This window comes from Brassica oleracea, chromosome C2, assembly GCF_000695525.1.
Source record: "Brassica oleracea var. oleracea cultivar TO1000 chromosome C2, BOL, whole genome shotgun sequence".
NCBI lineage: Eukaryota > Viridiplantae > Streptophyta > Magnoliopsida > Brassicales > Brassicaceae > Brassica > Brassica oleracea.
The window spans coordinates 24,793,145-24,811,923 of NC_027749.1; the positions used below are offsets into that span (position 1 = coordinate 24,793,145).

Sequence of the window (18,779 nt, forward strand, 5' to 3'; positions counted from 1 at the left end):
GATCACTCTTTTGATCTTTAAAAACGTCCAGCACAAGGACAAAAGCGCGCTACAACAAAAATCCGAAATTTTGGTTTAGCACTTCCAGTTAATTCTGAGAAGATGCTCGATTCGTACCATACAAGTCATATAAGCCGAGAACATATCGCGGACTTTAAATCGGTGCGAATCAGGAAGAAATCGCAACAGGAAAAACGATAGCCGGCTAGTCACCGCATAAACCTTAACCGAAAGTAAACCTAGGTCTTGCCCTAAACTCAACGCTCTGGTCTCAAACATCTCATGGCATGATATCTAAAAGATACGAGATCCTAAACCATGTCTCTCCGTTCGTATCTCAATGTTCTCGAAAATCGTAAAGATAAATAATTTTTACGAAAATCACGAACGAACCAACAGATTGAACGTCTCATCGGAATTAAATATGAGACGACAACTCATATTTACTTCAAACCTACTCAGGAAAACTCGAAAACGAAAACATTCATCATATAAATAACCGCGTAAAGCGGTAAGGGGATTCAAAGCCACCAACGGCCAATCCCGATAAACGATAAAAATGGCCAAAACAGGCTCGAGCCGAAGCTCGGTCGCTACGTAGCGACCGAACGCTCGTCCCGCTCGGTCGCTACGTAGCGACCGAGCGCTCATCCCGGTCGGTCGCTACGTAGCAACCGAGCTCGAGCCGCCAAGCTCGGTCGCTACGTAGCGACCAAGCGATCGTCTCGCTCGGTCGCTATGTAGTGACCGAGCTCGAGCCAAAGCTCGGTCGCTACGTAGCGATCAGGCTCGAGCCAAAGCTCGGTCGCTACGTAGCGACCAAGCGCTCGTCCCGCTCGGTCGCCACGTAGCGACCGAGCGTTTGTCCCGCTCGGTGACTACGTAGCAACCGGGCTCGAGCCGAAGTTCAGTCGCTGTGTAGCGATTGAACCCTTCCGAACATCGATACGACATCAATCCATGCATTCTCGTCAAACCTTCGAATGCTATATCCCGAAGACCGTAGCAAGCTCAGTCCATGTTTTCCGCTATTCAAATTCATCGATCAAACTTCGCGGATTAGAAACCGCGGAAAGTTCGTTCTTTATCAAAAGGAATTCGTAGTAAACGTGTCGTGTTGGAAGACGACCTAAAGGGATCTAAAACACGACTCGAGACCCATCCTACGATTTCTTAACCAAAAGCCCGTAAACCGCAGCACGGTTTACGCTTGGTCCACAAGGAAGGATAAATGTCAAGTTTCCGCGGATAAATACGGAAGTTTTAAAGATAATTGGAAGATCGGGAAAATGGAATATCTCCATTTTTATGCTATGACGGCTTAAGGGCAGAAGAGTAAAAGCGTAAACCGACCTTGGAGCTAGTATATAAGGAGTCCTAGGCGAGGAGCATGGAGAGAGGACTCTTCAGAGCAAACTTAGCATGTTATTTCGAGCTGCGACTCAATTAGGTTTAGCCGTCTTAGGGTATGTAGAACTAGGAATCTCGCCGACAGCTCTCGAGCCCAGGCTTACCTTGTTGTAAACGCTCATACGCAGATTCGGAATAAGATCTACTTTGCTCTCTTTTTCGATTTCTTATTCTTATAGTTGTTATTCTCGTGTTCTGATTGCTTGACGTGTGGTAATTAGCAGATATCCGGGTCCTCTGGGAAATTAGGGTTTTCCTAGTTTCCTTATTTAAACGGAAATCGACAGTGCGAATTTCGGTTCCCACATCTGCGCCGACGCCCTCGCGGCCCTTGGCAGCAAGCTCCGAGACTAGGTTAAACGAACCATCCCAATACACCGCATTGAGAAGCCAAGTATCGATATCTTGACAGACCAAACGGTCATCATAGCCCACGTCACCGAGGTCACCGCACCAGATAATGACGGGTTCGATCCGGACGGGAGAACAGAGTTCATCGATTATCTCAGCAAAGGGGAACTCCTAGCCAAGAAATGGGAAGCACGCCGACTAAAAGCACGCAGTGCTCATTTCGTCGTCTTGGACAATGAACTCCATCGATGGACCGCGAGTAAATTACTCCTTAAATGCATTCATGGGGAAGAAACCGTCAGGGTTATGGCCGAGACGCATAAAGGCGCCGGAGGCAACCACTCAGGCGGTCGCGCCTTGGCAATCAAAGTAAGAAGTCTAGGCTTCTTCTGGCCGACAATGAACGCAGATTGCGAATCCTATGCGAGAAGTTGCGACAAATTCCAAAGGCATGCACCAAGTATCCATTGCCCAACTGAAATGTTACGAACGACAAGAGCATCTTATCCGTTCATACGATGGGTAATGGACATCATAGGACCCCTTCCCAGTTCCCGACAACGACGTTTTGTTCTAGTCCTCACCGACTACTTCACGAAATGGATTGAAGCTGAGGCCTTCGCTCAAGTCACGGACAAAGAAGTCCGCGACTTCGTGTGAAAGAACATTATCTGCCGCCATGGTCTGCCTTACGAAATTGTTACTGATAACGGATCGCAGTTCATGTCGGGCAACTTCAAGGAATTCTGCAGCAAGTGGAACATTCGATTAAGCCCTTCCACCCCTCGCTACCCGCAAGGGAATGGCCAAGCGGAATCCTCCAACAAGCTTATCATTGACGGCATCAAGAAACGCCTAGATCTGAAGAAAGGACATTGGGCCGATGAACTCGACGGAGTCCTGGGGAGTCACCGCACGACACCAAGAGGTTCAACTAAATCAACACCTTCTCCCTTGCATACGGTGTCGAGGCTATGGCCCCCGCAGAGGTCAACGTTACAAGCCTCCGACGTTTGAAGATGCCCCAGTACGTAGAACTTAACAAGGAGATGCTGCTTGACGCCCTCGACGAGATCGAAGAACGTCGGGACCAAGCTCTGCTCCGGATCCAAAACTATCAGCATCAAATAGAGAGGTACTACAACAAAAGGGTCCGGGCCAGACCCCTCGAACTCAGCGACCTCGTCATGCGCAAGGTGTATGAAAACACTAAGGAACTAAACGCTAGTAAACTCGGGACTAGGTGGGAAGGACCTTACAAGATCATCAAAGTCGTCAAACCAGGCGTGTACCGACTTGAAACGTCGCACGGAGAAGCAGTGTCTCGAGCATGGAATTCAATGCACTTACACCATTTCTACTCATAGAAGCGTCGTCGCCTCCCAAAAAAATAAAAAAAAAAACCGAGTAGATGCACCTCCGCGGTCACTTCCACTCAATCGAGTAAATGCGCTTCTAATAACCACTTTTACTCGGGAAAATCGAACTACGAACGGCTTGATCCTCAACCAAGGTACGTAGGCAGCCTTAACCGGCCCAGCTGTAACAACACCAAAGTCAAAACCTTGTTCTTTGTTTTGATCTCAATCGAGTAAATGAAGATCGATGAACCCCGCCCGTCATAGGATGGTCATCGCATCAAGCGACTCCCGTACCACCAACAGGAGGTATGCGGACACTCACATTCCACTACTCAGCTATGCCCTGATCAGACACTTAGCTGAAGGACCCAACGGTCACGAGTCACCTATGCCCCAGTAGCATTGACCGACCAAAAAGATCGAAATCTTTACTTTTTTCGACTATTGAGTAACGGACTAGCTACCCAAATACCCGACTGTCACTGGAAAAACGGATAAAAGAACCTTCCACTCTTAGAATCAGTCTCCTGTCTTCGAAATATAATGGCGCACTTAGACGTTATCTCGCCCGTAACGCGACAAGAACTGACCAAAGTCCCTTAGCGGCTTGTTTTGTTATCTATTTGCGAAAGTCAAAGATCAAGCACCTATCGTTTCTAAGCGAACACGCTGCGAAATTTTTAGGCGAGCTGAGATTTACGTAAAAACATCGCAGATACGGATAAGAAACAACAACACATGAATCTAAAGTTTTCTTAAAACAGCAACTCGCCGACAAGGTAAAAATGTGTCTAATCATACAACAAAAGGGTCTATCAAGACCACAAATGCATTTCAACAGAAAACACAAAAAGTTTAAATGATACAACATAAGTGGAGGGTCAAGCAGCAGAGTCTTGGTCGTCCCCGTTCAGCACACTCGGAGCAGGAGGGTCCACAGGGTCTTCGGTAACGAAAGCAATCGGGCCCCCCACTTGAGCAGAAGTAGGAACGAGAAGGTCCGCATCAGAAGTAGGGATGCTTGAGACGCTTCTTTTCTCGATTTCACTGTTTGTCTCTTCCTCGTTGGGTTTTGGCGAGGACGTCTTCTCAGCTCGATCATCCTCTTCCTCCTCATCCTCTCATTCCTCGGAGGAAGTATCCGAGACTAGAACAGAATCTTCAGTGCCTGCGTTCTCAGTCCCTTCTTCTCGGACTAAAATACCATCTGTCTCGGGGTTGTCTTTCTCAGGGCTCTCCTTGAGGTTATCCTTCTCCGGGCACTCCTCGAAGTTATCCTTCCCCGGGACCTCAGCATGTTCTGTCGAGGCCGACGTGATATCAACCATCGGCTCTTCAAACGGCTCCTCGGTGATCTCGCGGGAGGTAATGAGTTGAGAAGCCATCTCCGGTCCGATCAGATCCGCGTTCGATCCATACGGATCAAACGGTGCTCGAAACCTGTCCTCAACGAAGCGAGAAGGAAGAACAAGCGGAGAAAGAGTAAGATCGCTGTCAGACAGCGGGACCACGCGAAGTTCTATAGCCGCGGCCATATGAAGCTTCTCCTTCTCGGCGAAGACATCGATCATCTCTTGCGGGATCTCCGTCCCGCTGTCCTTTATCATCTCAAGGCATTTCCTCGTCCCTGAGGCTTGCCCGTATAAATTCTTTGCCTTTCCAAAGGCGTCTAAGCGAGTAAAGTAGTCGCGCACGCGACCAAAGCAACGATTCGCCTTATCGGTCATAGCGGCCTGAACCCTCTCCCTTACACGATTAACCTCCAAGTTTCGTGAGTCCTTCAGGCATTGCCTCTCTTTGATCATCTTTTCCACCGCAGCGTCCCTCTCTTCGAGAAGCTCAGCCTTTTCCTTCTCGAGAGTTACGGCGGTCTGCTCTAAACGAGCCTTCTCTCGGGCAAGCTCTTTCTCCGCCGCCTTATCAGATTTGAGCTTACCTTCGAGCTCTTCGAATTTTACTCGGAGAACCTCTTTCTCCTTAACAGTTTCTTCGTTGGCTTTCTTATGCTCAGCCCTCACACTCTCGATGGCTTTCAGCCTCGCCTGAGCAAGTTTCTCCGAATATCCCAACTGAATCATCGTCTGCTTCTCCGAATATCCCAACTGAATCATCGTCGTACTTCTCGACGAGGAAGTTCATGCTCCCGTCACTCTGCAAAACGACAAAATATGAATTATTCGAGGTGGCTCGACCCACTTGTTCTCCGGGCACTCCTCGAAGTTATCCTTACCCGTGCTCTAGTGAAGGCGGCATCAACATATTCATCTTTGAAGTAGAGATCTCCTATCTGTGGCATTTTCCTCGTCCCTCCACGGATCTGCCGCGTCAACTCCGCGCATCGAAGGGGGTTAAAAATCAACGGAGTCTTCTCGTCGTAAGAAAACTGAACACGGTCTGGAAATTCGCCCCCCCCCCTCTCTCCTCGTAAGGGAACCTTCGGACCGAGCGCCTCTTATCGTCGCTGAATCAGGAGCAGACCTCTCGCTCGCTGCGAACTCGCTCCTAGAACCACCTTCTGACGCTGCGACCTTTCTTCTCTTCTCTAGAGGAGTTCCGGGAGAAAGACTCTTTCTTCCCGCAGAGTCAACAGGAGTGGTTCCTTCAGCAATTGGCAGCGGCACCGCTTCAACCGACCTCTTCTTCGTTTTCTTTTTAGGGGATCCTCAGGAACCGCTTCAATTGGATCTGCCCCGACGAGATCTTCTGGAGTGGCTTCTCATCCTTCTCTTGGCATATCATCGTGATCAGCGGGAGAAGTGGCCCCTTCTCGGGGCCTTTTCTTCCCTTCCTTCTTCTTCTTCGCTTTCGAGCCCTTAGAAGCCTCGCCAAGAGAAGCTGCTTTTCCAAGAGGAACGTCTGCACCAGGAGCCTCATCGGTGACTCTCCTCTTTGCTTTCTTGCTCTTCTTCTTCTTTTTAGGACTTAAAGCTGGGGTCTCCGCACCGATATCCTCGTCGACTATGATGGAGTCTCTTCCCTTGGAAGCCCCGGCTTCCTCAGAATTGGTCGATTCCGAAACAACATCTGAGCTAGTTTTCTTCGAAGGCAGCTGCAGTTTCCCTTTCAGCAGAGCGCTCAAATCTGGAACTCCCTCCATTTCTCTAGCTTTGTCGAGAAGTTTCTGTTGCTTCCGAGTAAACAGAGAGAGACGCGATTTGCGAGGACCGAGAACACAAGGAAGCCTCGACTCCCAATCAACTACGACGAGAAGAGCAAGACAAAGACTTAATACGGAAACTATGATGTTTCGACCTACGGTATCCGAGAGAACTAACCTCTGGCGATCCTAGCTTGTTGACGACGTATCCACTGTCGACGGAGATCCGGCCAACGAAGATGGCTGTGCGTCGCGATCGCTTGAGCACTCTCGAAGAAATTCTCTGGGTATGTGATCGTATTCGGGTGACGAACTGCGAACACCAAAAAAGGGGGGGGGGCAGTTAGAATCATCGAGTTAAGCACAACCAAACAGAGAAATCTCTACCAAGTTCTTTATTCCACAAAACGCGGTAGTCATCCCCGGGCGGCTCTTCGAAGGCGTGCTCGTCGGACTTGACGTAGAAGTACGCACACTGCCAATCTTGCGTCTTGTTTGGGTAACCAGTCAAGACATTGTAATTTGCACGCATCTTTACCGAGAAGATCTCGTTTGGCTCTGCTTTCGTGAAAGTCAGCTCCTCAAACACCCTCACGCTCATCGAGATATCCATCTCCGCCGCCATAACCATCAACATGACGGCTATGCGCAATGATCCACTCAGCAGTTGAGAAATAGCAATATCTCGACGAAACGCGTACGACGTTACCAACCGAGGGATTGGAAACCAGAGCTTCGTGTGTTCTCCGAAGTAGGACTCGTACACGCATTGGTAGCCAACCGGAGGCGACCAAGGACGTTGCTCGGTAGACGGGATGATGTAGGTAACGCTGGCACCACCATTCTCCCTTAACAAATTCTTCACAGTGTGGTGAGAGGAGCAGGAACCGAACACATTCCCCCACGACTGAGCCCGCGGATCACGCAGTAATTCAGGCGGGAGTGGAGAAAGCTCCTCGAAGATCCCGCCAGGATGATAAATCGTGGGACGGCAGTCTATCTGGTCGAAATGAACCCTCTGACGAACTCGTCTCAAAGGTCTCGAGGCATGTTTAGACGCTTCAGAACCGCTACCGCTCACGTCGCTGCTCCCGACTTCGACGCGATCCACGCCTTCTTCACGAATTCGCATATGGGCATCAACGACTAAAAGACGTTGGGATAGACTCATGTTCTCTGTATCTCGTAGAGCATCACGATGAATCAGGTCGAACTCATCCAGCGGACTACCATTCGCTGTCACGTCTCTAGTCGGACTCGGAGAAGTAGCGATATCCTTTCCCTTCTCCTCGCGCGATAATCGACTTCTCGGAGGCATGCCTTCTAACTCTTGGGACGACTAAACCAACAGACTAACCTAACAACTCTACTCGACAAAAGACGTATCTAGAGAGAGAAAGTAAAAGTAGAGAGAAGGGAGAGAAAGTAAAAGTAGACAGAAGGGAGAGAAAGCGGAATACCTGAGTCTGCAGAGAAGAATGACGAAAGTGAAAGGGAAAGGCCTACTTATAGTAAAAACAAGGGCACATTTCCCAAACGTAATCATTAGGTCTAGAATGGCCTAAATGAGCCTCAAGGGCCGCCTACATTCCCAAAAACCTACTCGCGACGGTTTTGTTTCTCGATTGGATAGTCAAACCGGAATCAATCTCCGATTTTGATCTAAACTGATTCCCGGTCGAACAGCGAAACCGGCCCCATCATTTCACGCAAAGTAATCCGTCACCCGAGTAAAACATGCCCCCCATCGCAAAGACAAAGGAAAGAAGCAAGCAAGTCATGATAGTCTCTACTCGAGCGACTAAACGCGTCAAGCAACGACCAGAGAGACGAGAAAAGACACTCTCCGTCGGTTCTGAGTAAAAACAGCATGCAACCAACGGAGGGAGGACTGCCTCTCGCGCTAGAACCTATTATCCGAACGAACCTGACCCACAAATTCACTGAGACCGCTACGCCGCTCACAAGTGTACTGGGGGGACTTATTGTAGGAGATGGATTGCATCCCTCCACAAGGCCCATCGAATAACAGGACCTAGCCCAGCAAGCTGACCTAATTTATTCGACTCGGCGAGTAGAGTCGTCAGCTCGGCCCTAGAGTACTTTTAGCCGTTGGCAAAGCCGACCAAAAGCACCCGGTTCGGAGGAACTCCACCCAGGCCCGTATACTCGGCCTCCCCGAACTAAGGCCCAGAGAGGATCGAAATTAGGGCATAAAGGAGAGGAAGCCTATAAAGGAGGGAAAGGAACAAAAAGAAGGAGATCGACACTTTACACACACATACACTGAGTGGCTAGATCTAGGGTTTTTAGTCTCTCTTCACTCTTAATCGCTCTGTATCTCCCCCGGTTTGCTCCTCGAGCTCCGGCTTGTTTCCTTGATCTCCTGTCACCCTTGTAACCCATTTAATCGGTCTAATAAAACGTCTTTGGTTATCCCATTTCGAGTTCTTTCAACCTAGTCGACTGAATCCCGTACAAACACTAACCACCCACCAGAAAAGGAAATTAGAAAGGAAAAAAAAAAAGGGAAATTAGATGAGCGTCTTTTCCTTTTTTGGTTTAGCACAAGATTCTTATTGCGCTTTGTTTTAAAGGTTGGGGCCCGTTACCATTACTTGATTTTCAGGGATTTTGAGAGAGATTACAGTTTGGTTTTTTTCCGGTTATGTCGATTTAGACAAAAATAAAAAACGGTCGTCGCCTGAGAGATTCGAACTCTCGCGGGGAAACCCCATGTACTTAGCAGGCACACGCTTTAACCACTCGGCCAAAGCGACTTGCTGCAAATTAAGTAGTCAATGTATAATTACTTGTTAAACATGTTGATTAGGAAAACAAGAAATATATCTTGATTCTTCATACAGAAAATCTGAAGTTCTAAACTAACAATTTATATGTAATCATGAAAATGTAGGAATGGAAATGTAACTGGACATCTTTGTCTCCATGTATACTTGAATATTCAGTTTTTAATATTTTGAATCATTGGCCATGCATGTTAGTTTGCAAGTTTTAGTGGACAACTTTTGCATGCTTGAGTTGAGGTTAGCTTAACGACAATGATCTTGACCGTATGACTTTTAGGATGTGTTAATCGCTTGCACCTCCTTGCATTACAAAACTTCGGAAGTTTGGACTTTTGAGTATACTTATAAATAAATATTTATTTTGTATATAGTAATATATAAGTTTAAAATTATATATTAAATCATTTTTTAATATGGCATCTCTAAACATAATAATTTTATACTATATATCGGGTAATTTATTTTGTTTTTTGACCCATGATTTCTCCTTAATTATCCTTTTGAAAGATAAATAAAGTTATTATGGTTTTGATTTTTATATTTTTGATTTTGTTTGTTTAGAAATACTACGAAAATGATTTGGGTATAAGATAACTAAAATAATACATATGTATGAATATATTAATTTGTATAATTGGTTTGAATTTTATACATAAAACTCTGAATTGTTGTTGTTTATATGAAAGAAAGTTCTAATCTTCTAGGTTACAGTTATGTACATCAATGATAGTAGGCTTAATATTTGAAAGTAAGGAATCCGTAATATCCATATGATAGTAATGATAAATTGATTTTCTTAAATAATTGTTGCTATGATTTTTGGTTAAAATTAGATTTAGAAATATGCATTAATTAAATAGAAAAAGATACAGAATCCTAAAAGGTAGGTTATTAATTATTTTAGTTGCATTAATTAAATTGAAAAAAAGACAAAGAAAACTTAAATTTAGAATCATTAAATATATCAGTAGCATGAAAGTGTAAATAATTTGAAAAATTAAGAGGTAATTTTATTTTGTACTTTTTAATAATATAGATTGTCGTATAAGTAAAACTTAACCCAGACGCAATATCTTCCTTCTTCTTCGTTACTCCCTCTGTTTCATTATAAGTGTCGTTTTAGGTTTCGGCACACGAATTAAAGAAACAATTAATTTTGTACATTTCCTATAAAAAAATACTATTACCTATACACCTAATCATATTTCAACCAATAGAAAAATAAATTTTGCATAAAACTAATAAATTTTGCATTGAAAATTGAAAACGACACTTAATTTGTAACGAAAAAAATTCTCTAAAACGACACTTAATATAAAACGGAGGGAGTATTTAATATGGTAACGTGATTTATCTTTATTATTATCATCATGCAATAATTTATTTCAGAGAGTGATTTGCGATATCTTTTTAGAAAGATCTATTTCTGATTTATAAGCATATATAATAATTTACGTATTTTTTAACCCAAAATATCCTACATTATAAGATTTATAGTATATACAGTGGGTCCATGTTAAATGATTAAGAGAATCATTAGATCTGAGGACAAAAATAAACAAACACTGTACTCGTGGGTGGAACCTCCGTTGACTGCTGATCCCAATGGCAATGTCCTAATCATGCGGAATAGTTACCTGCCTGATTAATTAACAGGACAATATATAGTCCCCTCTCTGTTCCCAAAAATATTCCCTCGTTCCTGAAAGTAAGATTTTCTAAAATATACACGCTTATTAAGAATTTAATAAATATTTATAATTTAATTTATGTTTACTTTATTATACACTTTCCAATAACTTTCCACCAATGAAATTTAATCAATTCAATTATTCTCAATTAATGTTCTTCAAAAGTATAAAAAAGTATCTTAACAATATAGAAAATCTATCTTTGTGTAACAAGAAAAAAATCTAAAACATCTTACTTTCAGAAACGGAGGTAGTATTAAGGGTTTTAATGCAGTGCAGTATAAATGCAGTACAAATGCAGGAAAAAATAATATGCAGATTGATCTGCAATCTCCAATGCATAAGAAATTATAGTATTAAAAAATTAAGAAAACAGCATGGAGAAAAATTTATGTGACAAAAAAACTGATCTGCATGTAATAGGGAAAAATTGGCTGGTCAAATACAGGAGCTCAATGAAAGATTTTCTTTGATTATTTTTTAAACAACTACCTTTTCTTTTTTACTTATCCATATTTCATCTACTCTGTTAAAATAGAGTCCTAATTAAACTCTACCATGGGATATTTTAATTTTGGACTTATTCGACATATTATCACTTAACATACAGTCCCTTTAATTTACACGCTCTTCTTTATACAATAATTTATGATGACCCATATAATTAAATTTAACTGGTATGTTGTGCCTTGATATCGACATGTCGTTTTGATCACACGGTTAAGTTTCACTTTCATAACCATGAACATTATTAATATAGTGAAGATGTACAATAATTTATGAAGATCGATAGTAGGACCATTTTATTATGAACATAACAAATTAGATTTATAGTAAATATCAATCTAATGCACAAATCTTCTTATAATATGTTATACTATTTTTATGAATATTTATACTAAACCTTCGGTTATGTATTTTTTTTTACAACGAACGATTATTCTATTACTCAAATTTGAGGTAGTCTGGATAACCAAACCGGAATAGAAAACTAATGAAACAAATCTCTCTATAGAAAAACTTTGCGGTCCTACCTAAAGAATCAGAAATCTGATTTTGCGCTCGTGGAATATGAGTGATCTTGAAGTCCGGCAAGCATATCTGCAGAGACTCTATCTTCTCTAATTTTGATGCAAAGCTTGGCCAAGCATAAGGCTCTTTAATCATGACGATCAACTTCTTACAGTGTGTTTCAAAGGTCTAGCATGTCGAATGTTGAAGCATATTCTCCATCATCCATCGCAGTGCTTCTACTTCAGTTATGTATTTATTATTAGAAGAACAATATAATACACAAATCTTCTTATAATATGTTACTAGATTAAGACCCGCGCCTTGCGCGAAATAAACATTATATATATAAATTATTTTATATATTATATGTTTTTACATATTATGAAATAATAAATATATATTAAATAATTAAAAGTCATAATGTTTCACAAATAATATATAGGGTATACTATTGGGCTTTAAAGTCTTTTTTTGCAAATCAAGTTCTGATTATAATGGACCTGAACCATAAACACATAAATTTAATTTAATTTGAATATTTACGGATCTTATAAATTTATCAAATATTTTTGGGGTTTAATGTATTTCTAAATGTACATAAATAATATTTTAAAACCTATGTATAACCGAATTATTTATTAATTAGATAAACAAATTTGGTTAGTATTATTAAACATATAAAAATTTTAAAATAAACTATTTTATATAAATTAAATTAAAAGTTATATTATAAAATTAATTTAATTCCTTAGTTTAAGTAAGATAATATCAGAATTAAAAACCAAGTCAAACCACTAAATTATTACATATATGAATATGAGCATTATACATTAAAAATTAACACCGTGTATAATCTATCTATAAGATTAAAACAAACACCAAGATTATACAAGTAGAAAGTAAATTCTATTCCAAATAAATGTATTTTTAAAAATATAAACCTCAAATTTCATAATCCTATAATATTATATATTAAAAAAATTATGAAGACATAACGAAAATAATATCCGCGCACGGCGCGGATCCGTATCTAGTATTACTTTATTTCTTTCCTTCACAAATTACAATTCCTCTTTAAGTGTAATTTTTTTTTTTGTTTTTTATAACAAATTTAAGATGAATTTTCTTATGCAAATATTTATATTTATATATTTATATATTTATATATTTATATATTTATATATTTATATATTTATATATTTATATATTTATATATTTATATATTTATATATTTATATATTTATATATTTATATATTTATATATTTATATATTTATATATTTATATATATTAAATATTATTAAATTTGATAAACACTTATATATATATAATTTACATATTCAAAAATAAGGGTGGGCATAAATCGGATATCCGGGTTTTTAGAAATATTCGTGATCCGATCTGTTTCTTCAGAATAATCAATTATTTGTTCAGATTCGATCTGTACCCATCATGATATTCTATGTCCCGGATATCCGGAAAATTGTAGATTTTGACCGGATATCCTATCAGATCCGTAAAAATAAATAAAAATTAGAAAATAAATAAAAATTTAAAAATAATATAAAATAATAATATTTTATTATAAAATAAAATTTTATTTACTTTTTAAAATTCTAATGAATAATTAACCATTTAGTAAATAAAATACTGTAAAACTTATATAAAATATAATATTTATATAACTTATATATAATTCCTTAAATATATGTATATATATGCATATAGCGGATCAGACAAGATATCCATTCTTAAAATTATTAATATTAATATTTGTGATTTACTTTGTTTCTTACGGATATCTTTACTTTTCGGTTTGAATCGAAATGGATAAAGAATCAAATCAAAATTTACATATATTTTGTCCAGCCCTGTTCCAAAATTATATAATTTTTCTGTAGAATGATTTTATGCACACTATTTTTTCTAATATTAAGAAAAAAATCAAAGTACATCCAATAAAAAAATAAAAATCAAGGTACATTGTTATTTGTTTTTAAATAAATTCTGAAAACTTTAATTTATTAGAAATAAGTTAAAATTAATATTCAGTAATACACAATAAAAATTAACATGTTCTGTACAAGTAGATAATCATTTGTATTTTTATTTTAGATATTTAGCTTACACAATTATTTTTAACATTTAGTCAAATATGCTAATTTGTAAATTAGTTTAACCAATTAGGACTGCATTTGTTCTGCATGATCTACGTGATCTACATTTGTTCTGCTTGATCTTCATTTTGTGTTTGATCTGCATATTTTTGATCTGCATACCATTCGAAAGCCTAATTTAGCTTAATGTACGATGATTATAAAGAATGGGTTAACTTAATCACCTTATGAGGCGGGTGTTGATTGATGTTTTCGTCGAGGAGACTCACGCAATACTTAATACTCCATGAAATTAAAAAGGTATTTCCCCCATGGCTGATTTTTTTTCTTTTGAGAAATGGTTTACAAATGATTCGATCCCTCCCCATGGCTGGATTTCCGAATGAACAAGTGGATTAATCATTCATAAACCGAATGTACAAAAACAAATAATGAAGGTGTTAAATCTCGATCGTTGGATTTACATGAGTTAGACCAACTCCGTCGGGGGAGTCCTTAGAGTAGGTTCCAAAAAAATAAAGGCAAAAAAATAAATGAAAAAGAAAAAGAAAAAGAAAACATAAAACCGGTCTTAAATTTGGGATTTTAAGGAGTGGTAAGAATCCATATGTGGCAGCTTTTTATTCGACCGCGATCAATGTTTCTCTCTACTTCGTCACGAGGTTTAGTCGAAACTTGACCTTTTCTTTTTTTTCTTCCTCTTTCTTCGATCTCTTCGTCTTCTATGGCGATACTCTGGGGATCTCTCGAAGGATGAAACTCCGGCGAATGATCCGTCGAAATCCCATCTTTTCTTTTCTTTTCGTCCTCTTTCTTCGAGCTCTCCGTCTTCTATGGCGATTTTCTGGCGATCTCTCCAAGGATGAAACTCCGGCGAATGATCGGTCATCTTCTTCTTCTCAATTTCCAAGGATGAAAGGTCTCTTCGCCCTCTCGTTGCATGTCTAGACAGATCTTCACCGCACGGTCATCTTCTCCTTCTCACCGTTGAAGCCAAAACCGTTGGATTCGATCATGAATTTGGATAGATCCATAACCAAATCTCCGGAGGAACTCACGTCGATCTGGTACGATGTAATGTCACCCCTTTGTCCTCTAAAGATTTCGTCTATGATGTCTTTAGATTTGCTGATGGTTTTATTTTGGCAGTATCACTTGGGACGATGGCATATTAGGATCACTATGAAAGCTTCTCACTTTATCGTTTGTTGGAGCAACAAGCAGCCGAGTGGTAATAACAATATCATCAGCTTTGTTCTTGTCCAAATGAATCTTTTAGTTTTTTTTTGTTCTCTTAATTTAATCTTCTTATGTTTGATGATGTATCAATTGCAGCCGTTACTTTGTTATTCCATGGTGGAGAGGAAATGGTTACATTACAATGTCTGCTCAAGGTTTGTTAATATGTTTTGATCTCAGAGTTAAATTTCAAACTAGTGATATTAGCACTGGTTAGTGATATTAGCTTTGGTCGAGATGGTTAGTAATATTAGCAATTGAAACGGAAATGAGTTGTGTCGGAATTTAGTGATATTATCTTTGGTCAGATGAGCTTTTAATTTTACTTGCGTTGTTGGTTGTGGAAGGATGGAAGCAGTGGCGTTTTCTTTTGCATTCATTATGGAACAGACGCACTCTCAGAAACGGATGCAACATCAACAAAGCATTCATTACGGAATACCCTCTTCCATTTCACATGTGGCAAGAGGTAAGTAGACTCTGCTGTTGCTTTAGTTAGTTGAATGTTTGTTAGATATTGATTAGGTTAGGAATTGATGTGAAATGTATGTAGTTTTCGTGGTTGTTATGGTATGTGTTAGTTGCGTTGAAGTGATATGTATTTAGTTTGCTTGGTTGTTTTAGTTGTAGGTAAAAATATTGATTGTCATTAACACATAGATCTGAAACTTCAACTACTAAAAACTTTAAAAGCTTTAAAACTTCCCTTTAAATTGTGAACAAAACACGCCATTTCTCAGTAGCTGTTTCCTTCTCTTTTGTTCTTTCATTCTCCTTTAGACAAGTTTATGGATCCATATAGTCAACATTGTAGCTTTCAAAACCTCTTAAACAGTCAACAACCAAGCACTCAACACCCTTATCAGTCTGTTCGTGAACCTTGTATAGACACAGTCTCTGCGTCGGATGCCTCTGTCTTCGGTTCACAATGGACTGAAGATGGCAACGACGATGCAGAGACTGTGTCTGACCGTAAAGAGAGACGTAAATGGTCACCAACAGAAGATGGTGTGCTGATAAGTGCTTGGTTAAACACCTCCAAAGACCCAGTTGTAGGGAATGAGCAGAAAGCAATTGCGTTTTGGAAACGAGTTGCGGCTTATTTTGCTGCGATTCCAAAGCTGGCTTGTTTACAGAAGAGAGAGCCAACGCACTGTAAACAAAGGTGGGGGAAGATCAATGAGGGGGTCTGCAAATTTGTTGGCTGTTATGATGCTGCAACGAAGCAGAGATCGAGTGGACAGAATGAGAATGACGTTTTGAAGATGGCTCATGAGATTTTCTACAATGATTACAAGGTGAAGTTCACACTGGAGCATGCATGGTTGGAGCTTCGCCATGATCAGAAATGGTGTGGAGCTTCTTCTGATAAAGTACAGTCTAAAAGAAGGAAGTTAGATGACGGATCTGCACAGTCATCAACCTTTGTGCCAGGAAGCCATGGAGAGGATGAAGCTCGGCCTGTTGGTCTTAAAGCATCAAAGGCCAAAGAAAAAAGGTTAGTGAGCAAGCAAGGGACTTTGGAAGAGGAAGTGAAGGAGAGGATGGAGTTTCAGAGCATGTGGATGATAAGGCAAAATGACTTTGCTTTGAAGGAGAAGCTTAACAAGCAAAAATTGCTTGATAGCCTCATTGCCAAGACAGAGCCACTGAGTGAACTTGAAATAGCTTTGAAAAATAAGCTTATTAATGACATGTTGGCTATTTAGTTTAATTCCGATCTTTGGTCTTGTCTCTAAGTTTGTTTCTCTGAATGGTTTGTGTATGTGAGTTTGTTTATCTTACTGCTTTGTGTCTTAGTTTGGTTCTCATTTGCTTTGTGTCCGAGTTTGTAACATTGTGGCCTGTTTAAATTAATGGTTAATGCTTTGTGTATGAGTTTGATTCTCATTTTCTTTGGCTCATTTGCGTTGTCTCATTTGCTTTGTCTCATTTGCGTTGTCTGATTTTGCTTTTGCTTATTCTATCTTTTTGCTTTTGCAGAGTACATGTGACATAAGAACACAGCAGCCAAACCCGAGTCTCGTGTTTCTTCTTGCTTCCTGATCAGTTTGCTCGTCAGTCATGTGATCAGAATAACAAACAGAGCTTGTGACACAAGAAAACAAGAAGGAACATAGCCATGTGATCTGTTTGCTCGTGAGTCATGTGATCAGAATAAGAAACATGGCTTGTGACACAAGAAAACAAGAAGGAACAGAGCCATGTTGTAGATGGTAGAAGAATAAGAAACAGAACTCGTGAGTCATGTGTATAAAAAGCCTATCTTGTTATTGTGTATAAACAGAGCCATCACGGTATCATTTCTCTTCCGATTGGGTTTGTAAGAAGAACAAATGTCTCTTATTTTCTCTACAAGTATAAAAAGCATATCTTGTTATTTGTCTTACCAATCCAAAATCTTGTTTATATTGTATTTCTATTACTATTTCACCAAATTTGTCTTACCATTTCCCAATTCTAAATTTCTCTTGACATTTCCCAATTCAAAATTACTTTTCAAAATGGCTTCTTCTTCTAATAATATTGAAGACATGGATGAAAGATTTGATCAAATTTTTGATCATCAATTCGAAAAACTTTTCATTTATAATGAAGATCGTCAAGAAGCATCAAGGTCAAAAAAGAAACGAGCCTACATTGAAAGACAACGAGAACAAGGACACATGCAGTTATGGAACGATTATTTTAGTGAATCCTTCTCACATGTTTCGTCGACGTTTTAGAATGAACAAGCCCTTGTTCATGCGTATTGTTGATCGACTCTACGCTGAAATCCCATACTTTCAACAAAGAAGAGATGCTACTGGAAGGTTCGGTCACTCTCCATTACAAAAGGCAACGGCAGCAATTCGTATGATGACATATGGTTGCCCAGCTGATGCGGTCGACGAATACCTCTGACTTGGTGAGAGCACCGCGCTTTTATGCTTGGAACATTTTGTTCAAGGAATCATGAATTTATTTGGAGATGAGTATCTAAAAAGACCCACGCTAGAAGATCTTCAACGACTACTCGATATTGGAGAGATACGGGGATTTCTGGGTATGATAGGAAGCATTAATTGTATGCATTGGGAGTGGAAGAATTGTCCGACCGTATGGAAAGGTCAATATACACGTGGATCAGGAAAGCCAACCATTGTTTTAGAGGTTGTAGCTTCACAAGATCTCTGAATATGGCAAGCGTTTTTCGGACCTCTAGGTACATTAAACGATATCATTATTCTTGATCGATCACCAGTTTTTGATGATATATTACAAGGTCGAGCTCCAAAAGTTAATTACATTGTCAACGGACACGAGTACGATTTGGCTTACTATCTCACAGATGGTATTTATCCAAAATGGGATACTTTTGTCCAATCTATTCCACTTCCGCAAGGTCCGAAAGCATCATTATTCGCTACACATCAAGAAGCTATATGTAAAGATGTCGAGCGTGCTTTTGGGGTCTTGCAAGCTCGATTTGCCATAGTAAAAAATCCAGCTCTTTTGTGGGATAAAATAAAAATTGGAAAGATAATGAGAGCATGTATCATTCTACATAATATGATCGTAGAAGACAAACAGGATGGGTACACTCAGTTTGATGTATCAGTTTTTGCACAACCGGAATCAAACCGAAGTTCACAAGTGCATTTCACGTATTCTACAGATATGCCTTCAAATCTCGGCAATATGATGAGC

At 39.8% G+C, this 18,779-nt stretch overlaps 1 protein-coding gene and 1 non-coding gene across 2 annotated transcripts; one reads left to right on the forward strand and one right to left on the reverse strand.

Moving 5' to 3' along the window:
* Positions 1–8,917: 8,917 nt before the first annotated feature.
* TRNAS-GCU lies at positions 8,918–8,999 on the reverse strand. Its single transcript has one exon. It is a non-coding gene; the product is annotated as a tRNA-Ser (tRNA).
* A 6,438-nt stretch (positions 9,000–15,437) lies between these two features.
* On the forward strand, positions 15,438–16,798 carry LOC106323819 (glutathione S-transferase T3-like). The gene is made up of 2 exons (XM_013761883.1): positions 15,438–15,558; positions 15,870–16,798. The coding sequence occupies exons 1-2, from the start codon at positions 15,438–15,440 to the stop codon at positions 16,796–16,798; spliced, it is 1,050 nt and encodes a 349-aa protein (XP_013617337.1).
* The last annotated feature ends 1,981 nt before the right edge of the window (positions 16,799–18,779 follow it).

Bases quoted from the DNA above. Each gene is read 5' to 3' on its own strand.
- LOC106323819 (XM_013761883.1), top strand. From the start codon at position 15,438: ATGGAAGCAGTGGCGTTTTCTTTTGCATTCATTATGGAACAGACGCAC. The intron at 15,559-15,869 runs GTAAGTAGACTC...ATTCTCCTTTAG, and splicing joins CATTTCACATGTGGCAAGAG to ACAAGTTTATGGATCCATAT.